Below are 11,699 nucleotides of genomic sequence, written 5' to 3' on the forward strand. Positions count from 1 at the left end.
TAGTCAAATATTTGCTCATGGTGGTACTCCATTAGCGTCATAGATTGCTGGTCCTTTGCACTCCACATCATACTTATCTGCTTACCATCAATCTGCAAATAACACACCATATGGTCCTGTTGTTAACACTGACCATTTTGGTTTTTCATCTGAGCAAGTCTGTGCAAATGTTAGCTCATCTTCAGGAACTATTGGACAATCTATTGCCACTCTTCACAGACGGAGACTCATTGCCTATCCGAGCACCTCTAAGGTACAAGTTGGAAATGGAGACTCATTGCCTATCACACACAGACGGATGATGTTCATGCCCTTATTTGATTCCTATAAGATTGTGAAACTTCATAACATATTATGTGTGCCTAAGATAGCTAAAAATCTGCTGACTATTTCACAAATTACCAAAGATAATATGTCATTGTTGAATTCCATGCTGAATATTGTTTGGTAAAGGATAAGCACACTCAAGCTTTGTTACTACAAGGTCTAGTTAAAGATGGCCTACATCAGTTAGTTGTTCTAGCAGAAACTTTCCAAAAATCATTGCAATCCTCTTATGCCTCCACTGAAATAAAGTCTACAATTCCAGCCTCAGTAATAAAGATTATAGCTTCAGATTCAATGATAGCAAAATCTTGTTTAGTCCAAGACGTTTCCAAGGCTTTTACTAGTTTAACTCATGATGTCCCTACTTGTAATAAGAAATCTGTAGTTCTTGATTATGCCGAGTTATGGCATGCCAGGTTAGGGCATCCAAGTGCTAAGACACTTTACTCTGTTTTGAAGAAACTGAATGTAAAAGTTCCTGATGACAGTAATAAAAATTTCTTTTATGAAGCCTACAAGTTTGGCAAACTACAGCAGTGCCATTTTCCTAGTTCCACCTCAAGAGCAAGAATCCCATTAGAACTTGTTTATTCTGATCTCTGGGGACCAGCCCATGTTGTCTAGTGAAGGGTATAGGTATTATATAATTTTTGTGGATGACTACAGCAGATACACATGGATTTACCCTTTGAAGCTTAAGTCGGAAGCTTGTAATGTATTTATGCAATTTCATGTCTTTGTTGAAAATCAACTTGGAACTAAAATCAAGTGTCTTCAAACTGATTGGGGTGGGGAATTTTAACCCTTTTCTTAGTATTCGCAGCAACATGGTATCCAATTTTGGCATCCTTGTCCTTATCTCCACTAGCAAAATAGAAGAGTGGAGAGGAAACACAGATCCATTGTTGAGTTTGGTCTATCTCTTTTGGCCCATGCTTCCATGCCTCTCAAATTCTGGTGGACTGCTTTTGACACAACAACCTTTTTGCTAAATAGGCTACCTTCAACAGTAATTGATGGTCCCTCATGTTATCAACTCATTTTTCAACAAGAACCCTCTCTTACTGATCTTAAAGTATATGGTTGCAGTTGCTATCTGTTTCTTCGGCCTTATCAACAACACAAATTGTCATTTCATATGGAGAAGTGTGTATTTTTAGGGTATAGCCTTGATCTCAAGGGTTACAAATGTATGACTTCCTCTGGGTGCATTTACATAGTTAGACAAGTTAAATTTAATGAGATGGATTTCCCATTTAAATCTAGATTTCATGATCCAGATTGTCCAGCCTCTGTTTCAAGTGTCATCTCCACTGCTCTAGTTGGTTCAAACTGGTCCTTACCAAAGGTTATGACTGATTCTGGTCCTATTTTACAAAATCCAACTGATTTAACTTCTTTCACTGATGATGTTGCAAGATCTCCAGAAGTTAAGTCTGATGTTTCTTTAGCAAGAGTAAGTAGTAAAAATACTGTGATTGGAAGCTATCAAGAAGTCCGATCTGATGATTCTTCAGCCAGAGTGCTAGGTGATATACAGTTGGAGGTTGTTATACCTTTTCCATCACCTTTAGTTCCCAGACTAGTGCCCAACGACACTAATGTTCATAAGATGGTTACCAGATCCAAGTTTGCATCAGCTCAAGCATTGATCTCTACACATATAGCTTCACAACAGTTAAAAACTAAAGGAAATGCTACTACTCTTACCACTCCTACTACTCCTGATTTGGTTAACCAATTATAGTCATCTAGAGCCTCAACTCTGCCATTTCATTATATCATCCTGAAGGAACCAAAAACTGCTAAAGAAGCCTTGGAAATTCTAGAATGGAGACGGGCTATGGAAGCTGAGTATCTAGCTCTAATGAGAAATAATACTTGGGAAATGGTACCCTATAAGGATGGCATGCATGTTGTAGGCAACAAATGGGTCTTTAAAACTAAGTTGAACCCTGATGGATCTTTACAGAAATATAAGGCTTGATTAGTGGCCAAGGGATTCCAACAAACTCCTGGTTTAGACTATTTTGATACATTTTCTCCAGTAATGAAGGCAACAACCATTCGCATTATGTTTTCTTTGGCAGTGCATTATGATTGGGAAATTCAACAAATTGATATTAATAATGTATTTCTCAATGGTGAGTTGGCAGAGAAGGTTTTCATGGTGCCACCCATCAGTTTTCCTGATTCCTCTCATTCACAGCAAGTATGTCGTCTTCATAAAGCCTTATATGGCTTAAAACAAGCCCCAAGGGCATGGTTTGATAAGTCGAAAGGTACCTTACTGACCTAGGGTTTTGTTAACTCTACCTTTGATGTAAGTTTGTTTTACTACAAAAAGGATTCTCATGTGATGTATTTGTTAGTATATGTGGATGATATATTGATAACAGGGAATAATTCAAACTTAATTGATCAAGTGGTGAAGGATCTTAATAGTCAGTTTGCTCTCAAGACAATGGGGGTGGTGCATTACTTCCTTGGGTTTGAAGTACAAAGAAATCACTCTAGTTTATTGCTTATCAGAGTAAATATGCCCAGGAGCTGTTAGAGAAGGCCCGAATGGAAGATTCAAAACCATGTATCACGCCAATGGCCACTGATTCCAAACTGGTGCGAGATGCTGGAAATTTGTTTGATAATCCTGCTTTGTTTCAAAGCATAATTGGTGGTCTTCAGTACTTAACTCTATCTCGACTAGATTTGGCTTTTACTGCTAACAAGTTAAGCCAATTTTTGCAAAATCCAACTGAAGCTCACTGGACTTCTTGTAAGAGGGTATTACGGTATATAAAGGGAACTCTGAATTATGGTCTTGTCTTTAAAAGAAACAAGGAGTTCAACATTGAAACATATGCCGATGCGGATTGGGCGAGTGATGTGAATGATAGGAGATCTATAAGTGGATATGTTGTGTTTCTTGCGGGTAATCTAGTTTAATGGAGTTCCTGAAAACAGAAAGTTGTCTCACTTTCTTCTACCGAAGCTGAATATAGGGCTTTAAGCCAAGCAGCCACTAAAGTTGTATGGACTCAACACCACTGAAGTTGTATGGACTCAACACCGCATGAGCTTGAGGATCATCTACTTGGTAAAATTTCGTGTCCTTCTCCTCTCTTGGTATCTAATTTTGAAATTGATAAGGATTTAGGTCAAATTAGAGGAAATCCTAAGTCTAGCACCAACTCTATGGAAGATAGGTTGAATCCTGATTATGTGATGTGGAAGTGTGCTGAAAAATTTCTTGTCAGTTGGTTATTGGCGTCTATATCTGAAAGCATGTTTGGAGTTGTGTCAAAATGTTTCTGTTCTATAGATATCTAGTTTGCTCTTGCACGTGAGTTTACCAGTGATTCAAAAGCAAGAGCATTACACCTTAAGAACTTGTTACAGACTACTCACAAATGCAATTTGAATATTGGTGATTATATAAAGAAGATGAAAGAAATAGCTGAGAGTTTGTCAGCTAGTGGACTGATTATCTCTGATGAAGATTTACTATAACATATTTTAGAAGGTCTAGGGCCTGAATATGATGTTGTAGTGGTGAATTTGACTTCTAGGCTTGAATCAAAGGTTGACACAGTTACGCTGCAAGAAGCTCAGTTTTTATTGCAGAAATATGAAATCAGATTGGAGAAATTTAACTCTACTGATATGTACAATAGCTCTGCCAATATTGCCTCTGTTAATAACTCTGGAGTGTTGAGTGATATTACAAATTCTTCCTCTGCTATTAAAATCTCCCATGTTGCTCCCACGGTTGTAATTCCTTCACCGAATTCATTGGGTAATCCTCATTATCAACAACAATATGTGATTCCAACGCCTGAAAACTATAATTCCAGTTTATCACAACAGCCATTTACTCCTAGGCCTCTTGGCTACCAACAGTATGGAAGAGGTAGAGGAAGAAGTTTTAGTAAAAACAGATTAATTTTCCAAGTATGTAACAAGGCAGGGCACTTTGCAATTCAATGTTACCACCGGTTTAACTCAGCTTATAATGGAAGTTTTCCTGGCTCACAAATGCAGCAAGCCTATAATCAACAACAGCCTGTGAATGTTTATGGTTCACATCCACAAGTACCCACTGCTCAGCATCCTCAATTTCCCATTGCCTTACACTCTCATACTATCTAGCATTCACCAATTCCTACTGCTCAACATCCCTTTACTGCTTATACCACCAACACGTATAGCCCTCCTTTCCAAATGCTCTCTTCTCAATAGCCTTTGCCTGATACTCATGCTACTGCTAACCAGAATTTTGATATTTTTAGACCACAACAGCAGCCACTTACCTCATATCAGCATCCTTTGCCTGGTTCTTTTTCTTTTAACTTCACCAACAACTCAGAAAATATAGCCTTTTCACAATCTTCACCTGAGAGTTTCTCACCAACTTCAACTCCTCATGGTGTTTTTGGTATACTACTGTCAGGATCCAGTCAGGCTTTTCTTGCTGCTACTCATCAAAACAACAGTGGACATCCTGGTTCAGGCTCACAACCTCAGTCATCACCAGTTCACACTGCCCTTACTACTTCCTTTACTCCTTTGGATCCTGTGTGGTACATGGATTCAGGAGCCACTGATCATGTTACAGCAGACCTGAATCACATGAGTATCAGTAAGAATTATAATGGTGTTAGTCAACTTCAAGTAGGTAATGGTGCATCTCTTCCTATTTCACACACTGGTCATACCTCTTTACCTAGTCTTTTTCAATACAAGAGCCTTTATCTCAAAAATATCTTGTGTGTACCTACAATTACCAAAAATATTTTGAGCATCTCTAAATTTACTACTGATAATGATGTTATTGTTGAGTTTAATGTTGATTGTTGCCTTGTTAAGGACAGGTTGACTAGAGCAACTTTACTGCAAGGGGAGCTTAGAGGAGGCCTTTATCAGTTGAATATTCCACACTCCAACTCTGCTCATTCATCGTCATCTTCTTCCAGTCATTCTGGTGTGTCTAAACCCTGTCTACCTATGTCTTGTATCTGTAATAATAATTCTACTTCTTGTGGAAATATGTCTAGTTCTTATCCTAATGTGTCAACTGTTAGTACTCTGAAAAATAAAAGCATGAGTTGTAACTCTGCACAGTCTATGGTTGACAATGCTACTAAGTGTAAAGATCTTTCTATCAATAATAGTAAAACTTGTTCCTCTGATTAGTTTCTGCCTGATACAAATTCTGATATTTTTTGTTTTAATGTTGATACAATTGATGTTGATCACATGATATGGCATAAACGCTTAGGACATCCTCATTCTCTCATTTTACAAAAAATTGTTGTTGGTTTGTCTAAGAATACTGTCTCTAAGAGAAAGTCATCATCCACTCATTCACTTGCATTTTGTGATGCATGCCAACTTGGCAAATTACATCTCACTAGTTTTCCTCCATCCACATCTCAAGCTACTGCACCCTTAGAACTTATACATAGTGATATTTGGGGTCTTGCCCCGTTACCTTCATCAGAAAGTTTTCGATATTATGTACAATTTTTGGATGACTATAATCGATATACTTGGCTTTTTCCTCTTAGAACTAAATCAGAAGTTAAATCGGTCTTTATTAAATTTCGTAAACTTGCTGAAAGGCAATTTGGTCACAAAGTCAAGTGTCTCCAGTCAGACCAAGGAGGAGAATACATTACACTACATTCTTATCTCACCAATTTAGGAATTAGATTTAGACATTCTTGCTCACATATACATCAACAAAATGGTAGATGTGAGCGCAAGCACAGACATATTGTTGAAACTGGTCTAACCCTTCTTGCTCATGCATCCATGCCTTTACAGTTTTGGTGGTTAGCATTCGAAACTGGAGTATTTCTCATAAATAGGATGCCCACAACTACTTTGGTTTACTTGTCTCCTTACCAAAAATTATTTCAATCCCCACCTGTTTATGAGTCATTGAAAGTTTTTGGATGTTCTTGCTTTCCATTTCTTAGACCTTTTAATAAGCATAAATTTGACTTTCATTCTACCAAGTGTGTGTTTGTTGGCTATAGTCTAGTTCATAAGGGATATAAATGTTTGAAACCAGATGGAAAAATTGTTGTCACTCCGTGTGTCAAGTTTATTGAGTCAGAATTTCCTTTTTCTCATGGCCATGTTTCTTCTTCTTCCTCTCCTAAGCTGTCATCTGAATCAAGTATTTCCTCTCGTCAAATTCAATCTCTTCCATTTCCTATCATCACTACACAAAATCCTCCTTCTTCAACAGAACAAGCCCCTCTTCCCTCTACAGTAACAAGTTCATCAAAACTGTCTGAAAATGGCACTTCAGCACTAGGTACTTCTTCCTCTTTTCCTTCAAACTCACAATTGTATATCTCTCCCTCAATACCTATTGCACCTCATGATTCTTGTAGTACTTCATTAAATAGTGAACATTATTCCTCACATACTCATATTCCACAACCTGCTTCTTCTCCATAATACTCACCTGATCATTATTCAACTAAGATATCATCCCTTCCTGTTATACCACCTGATACTAGCCTGCCATCCATTCCACTTGAAGTTGATCTTACACTATCACAGTGTTCTAATACTCTTCAACCCATACACTCTACACAACCACCTTCCACACATCCTATACAATTGAATTCCCTTAACCTTCACCCTATGTTGACCCGAGCCAAAGCAGCAGCCATGTCTTCCTCTGCTAATACTATAGCAAATCCCTCCACTATTTTTCTATCGAAACAGCATGTTATTGAGCCAGAACCCAATTCTGTTGTTGAAGCTTTGGCTAATCCTAAGTGGAAAGAGGCAATGCAATCTGAATTTACTGCTCTGCTAAAAAATCAGACCTGGACACTGGTTCCTCTTTCCTCCAATGTGAATGTAGTAGGGAACAAATGGGTATTTAGAACCAAGTATAATGCAGATGGTTCTTTGCAAAAATACAAGGCTAGGTTGGTTGCAAAAGGTTTTCAACAAACCCTGGGACTTGACTTCTTTGAAACTTTTAGTCCAGTTGTTAAACCATCCACTATCTGAATCATTCTAACCTTGGTTGTTACACATGGCTGGGATGTTTATCAAATTGATGTCAACAACGCATTTTTAAATGGTACTTTAAATGAAGAGGTATACATGAAACAACCTCCTGGTTTTGAGGATCCTCACAATCCTACATATGTGTGCAAGTTGAATAAAGCTCTTTATAGGCTTAAACAAGCTCCAAGGGCTTGGTTTGATCAGTTAAAGGTTGCCCTCCTCAACAAGGATTTTGTTAATTCTGTCTCTGATTCAAGCCTATTCATTTTTAAGCAAAATTCTTTACTAACCTATGTGTTAGTCTATGTAGACGACATTCTTTTGATAGGGTCCAGCTTAAATTACATTACTTAGCTTATGAAGGATTTAAATGATCAGTTCTCACTCAAAACTCTTGGTTCATTGCACTATTTTCTTGGCTTGGAAGCTACACAAAACTGCAGTGGTATCCACCTGAAACAAACCAAATATGTAGCTGATCTATTACTCAAAACCCGCATGAATGAAGCTCATCCTTGCTCCACTCTTATGGACGTTGGTACACGGTTATTCTCAGGTAATAGTGACTTATTCGAGCAATCGAGTTTGTACCGAAGCACTATAGGGGCACTTCAATACCTTACACTTATAAGACCTGATCTTAGCTTTCCTGTTACTAAGCTTAGTCAGTTCCTATCAGCTCCTACAACTCTTCAATGGCAAGCATGCAAAAGAATTCTTCGGTATGTCAAAGGAACACTAGATTATGGCTTACACTTTTAGCCCACTCGCTCTCTCAATGTGGAATGTTACACCGATGTGGATTGGGGAAGTAATTTGGAGGATCAACGCTCCACTAGTGGCTGCTGTGTATACATGGGACCCAATTTAGTTCAGTGGAGTTCAAGAAAGCAGCGACTTGTAGCCCTTTCTTCCACTAAAGCTGAGTATAGAGAATTGGCTCAAACAACCACAGAGGTAGCATGGTTGCAGAGTTTATTCACTGAACTAGGAATTTCTATAAATATTAAGCCTGTGATATGGTGTGATAACATTAGTGCAGCAGCATTAGCTTCTAATCCGGTCTTTCATTGCATGCACCAAACACATCGAGATAGATGCACATTACATCCTAGAGCAGGTATTAGCTAATAAAGTGGCAATTCAGTATGTACCATCCAAGCTTCAAATAGCTGATGTTCTTACAAAAGCCCTATCTGCTTCCCAATTTGCTGAATTATGCCAGAAATTAACAGTGGTAAGTGTTGCTGAAATCTGTACTTAACACTGTGATAGAAGTGAAAGATTGTTTGCTCTGCTTTGATTCATATTACTCATATACTGGTATAATTTAAGTGGTCTAAGACTGAAGTTTTTCTTTTTGTGGTTGCTTTGCTTTGGCTCACTACCAGTTCTTTGCTTGTTAGTTTGGTTTGGATCAGCAGTTCAGTTTGGATCAGTTGTTTAGTTTGGTTTGAATCAGCAGTTGTTCAATTTTTGGATCATTTGTTTAGTCTGTTTTGGATTAGCAGTTTAGTTTTTTGGATCAGGTGTTCAATTTGATTTGGATCAGCAGGGGTTCAGTTTTGGATCAGGTGTTCAGTTTGATTTGGATCAGCAGTGGTTCAGTTTTGGATCAGGTGTTCAGTTTGATTTGGATTAGCAGTGATTCAGTTTTGGATCAAGCGTTCAGTTTGATTCGGATCAGCAATTGTTCAATTTTGGATTAGTTGTTTAGTCTGTTTTCAGATCAGCAGTTCAGTTTTGGAATAGTTCAGTTTGACTCTTGCAAATGTTCTTCTCTTCTGCATCTAAAGCTTTCAGTTTCTAGGACTTCATGCTGCAGAACAATTATACATTTCTTGTGCTTTAGCCATTCAACATGCAATTTGCAGTTGCATTTGCTTTCTTCAGTTCTTTAAGATCAGTTGCTTTTGATAGGATTATCATTCAATGACAATAAGCATGGTTCCTCATGCAAACGTTCAGATTGGTCTGATTGTCTTTCTCAACATTCTATGGAGCTGGGTTTTAGGGGGAATGTGAGTCAAAAAGGCTAAAGGCTAAACCTATAATTGACTTGACTTAGTCAATTGTTTGATAACCAAAACTCCACCGTTTTGGTCTTATTTTTAGTTAAGTGTATGTTAGTCAAAACTCCACCGTTTTGGAGTTTTAGTCTTCTTCCTAAATCGTACAAAAGAAGTTTTACTCTTTGAAAAGTTTTATCAGATCTGTTAATAAGAATTTTTCCCGATTCTTCTTCTGTTCAATTGTTTTTTGTCTTCTTTCTTGCATGTTCACATATATTGCTTAGATTTCTCTTTGGAAAATTTATAAAGAACACATACCATATTTTTCGCTTCCAAGTCAATTTTATCATCTCCTTTCCATTCAAGCAGAAATTTCACAATTTCTGTCTTGTTGTTACTAGCAGAAACATGAAGGGGTGTCTCCGACATCTGCATTTCAACAAAAATGAATACATAAATTGGAAGATAAACACAGTCAGCTTAATTGTACTTTAAATTAATTAATTTGCAAAGCAACTTAATTATTGTTCCCTTCTTAATTTGTCCAAAACCCTCTAAAGAACTAGCTTAGAAAACTAATTCTTTCAAAAAGGATATGTATTCATTGCCTAAAAGAAAAAAAAAATTAATCTTACAAATGCATTTCTTTCTTTGAGAAGAGATGGATTATCCTGAAGTAGCTTCTGAAACCGATCAATATCCCCCAACTGAGCACAGTCATGAATGGTTATACGTTTCTCAGATCCTGATGATTGTTTAACATGACCATTCTCCATGTCTATTTGTGGTCTCTGTTGATGATTAATTAAGGAGATAAAAAAGAACAAAATAAAACAAGGCAAGAACAAAGAGAAATTTGGAATGTTTACTTAATGAAATTAAGTTTTGTTCCCTTTTTATAAGCATATGATGTGCTCATTTATTTTGCTTAATTTTATTGCGTAACACGAAAAACTTGAGCATGGAATATTATGGAGTCTTCAATGAAGGTTCCTGAGCTTTCGGGTACTTTTTCTTGATTGACTTGACTAATTTTCTATCGTATGTTAAGGAAAGATTGAATCCAACTAATGCAGCTTTCTTTTCCCTTTCAGAAAAGGAGCGCTTGTATGTAAAGGTATATATATATATATATATATATATATATATATTAACGGCTTCACATTCTACGAAAGGGCCGTCTTGAACATTGTCTATTCCATAGCTTACCTCAGGGGTCTATTAAACAGAGTAAAGCAAGTCAATTGTAAGGGTGTATCTGTAAGGTTTTAAAGGTAGCTTAGTTTGTATTAAAAACGTTTGAAACACTGCATTTTAAAGCAGCATGAAACGCTGCGTTTTTCTACTGATTGGCAGAGTATATAACAGCCTCTTCTTTCTGTTTTTTAGTTAATAGTTCAATTCGACATATCAGTAATAGAGTATTGACTTTTTTCTAGAGTCGTCTAAATTACTCTTTCTTGTTTCTTGATTCTGGAAAACTTTCATGGTATTAGAGCCATTAGACCAGCGTCAATGGTGATTGTTGATAATACCTCAGCTAAATCAGCTTCTAAATCAGATGATATGGATGCTGATTTCTTATTCCTCACAAACTCCAATATTCCACCCACATTACCATCCATTTCTGTCAAATTACTAGAGAAAAACTATACGTTTTGGTGTTCACAAATCCTACCAGCTTTAATTTCTCATAGACTGGAAGGATTTATCACTAGAGAGAAGGCATGTCCTCCAATGTTCAAATTCGAGAAAGATGAGAGCTCAGAAACAACAGTCAAGAAACCAAATCCAAGCTATTTCAATTGGAAGAAAGTCGACTAATTTCTGGTGAGTTGGCTTCTATCCACCATTTCTGAGTCTATGTTTTGGCATGTCGCAAAATGTAGCATTTTGTATGAGATCTGGAATTTACTAGAACTGCATTTTCAAGGTGTATCTAAAGCTAGAACCCTTTACTTGAGAAACATGTTGCAGAACACCAAAAAAGATGCCCTAAGTGTTAGTGATTATGTCCTAAAAATGAAAGAGTTAGGGGACGAATTGATAGCTAGTGGTGTAAGCCTAAGTGATAAAGAGTTGTTACTCTACATATTGGACGGGTTAGGACCCGAATATGATGTCGTAGTAGCAAATTTAGTTGCAACTAGTAGTCAGACACTCTCCAAGAAGCACGATTCTTGCTTCATAAACATGAGATTAGTTTGGAGAGACAGAGCAATTCTTTTACAAATCTACATGATCAGCTTGCCTTTACACTATTAGTAGCTAAACAAAGCCCCACTGACTCCCATGTTTTGAACCAAAACAAGTCAATCACCC

At 37.2% G+C, this 11,699-nt stretch overlaps 1 protein-coding gene across 1 annotated transcript; it reads right to left on the minus strand.

Moving 5' to 3' along the window:
- Nucleotides 1–9,118: 9,118 nt before the first annotated feature.
- Nucleotides 9,119–10,223, minus strand: LOC116139114 (probable E3 ubiquitin-protein ligase XBOS31). The gene is made up of 3 exons (XM_031424787.1): nucleotides 10,013–10,223; nucleotides 9,696–9,806; nucleotides 9,119–9,184 (listed from the first exon to the last, which is right to left on the minus strand). Exons 1-3 carry the CDS (start codon nucleotides 10,151–10,153, stop codon nucleotides 9,119–9,121), a joined length of 318 nt encoding a protein of 105 aa, XP_031280647.1. The 5' UTR covers nucleotides 10,154–10,223.
- Nucleotides 10,224–11,699: the final 1,476 nt, after the last annotated feature.

The sequence above is a fragment of the Pistacia vera genome, unplaced genomic scaffold (genome assembly GCF_008641045.1).
Source record: "Pistacia vera cultivar Batoury unplaced genomic scaffold, PisVer_v2 Contig347, whole genome shotgun sequence".
Lineage (NCBI taxonomy): Eukaryota > Viridiplantae > Streptophyta > Magnoliopsida > Sapindales > Anacardiaceae > Pistacia > Pistacia vera.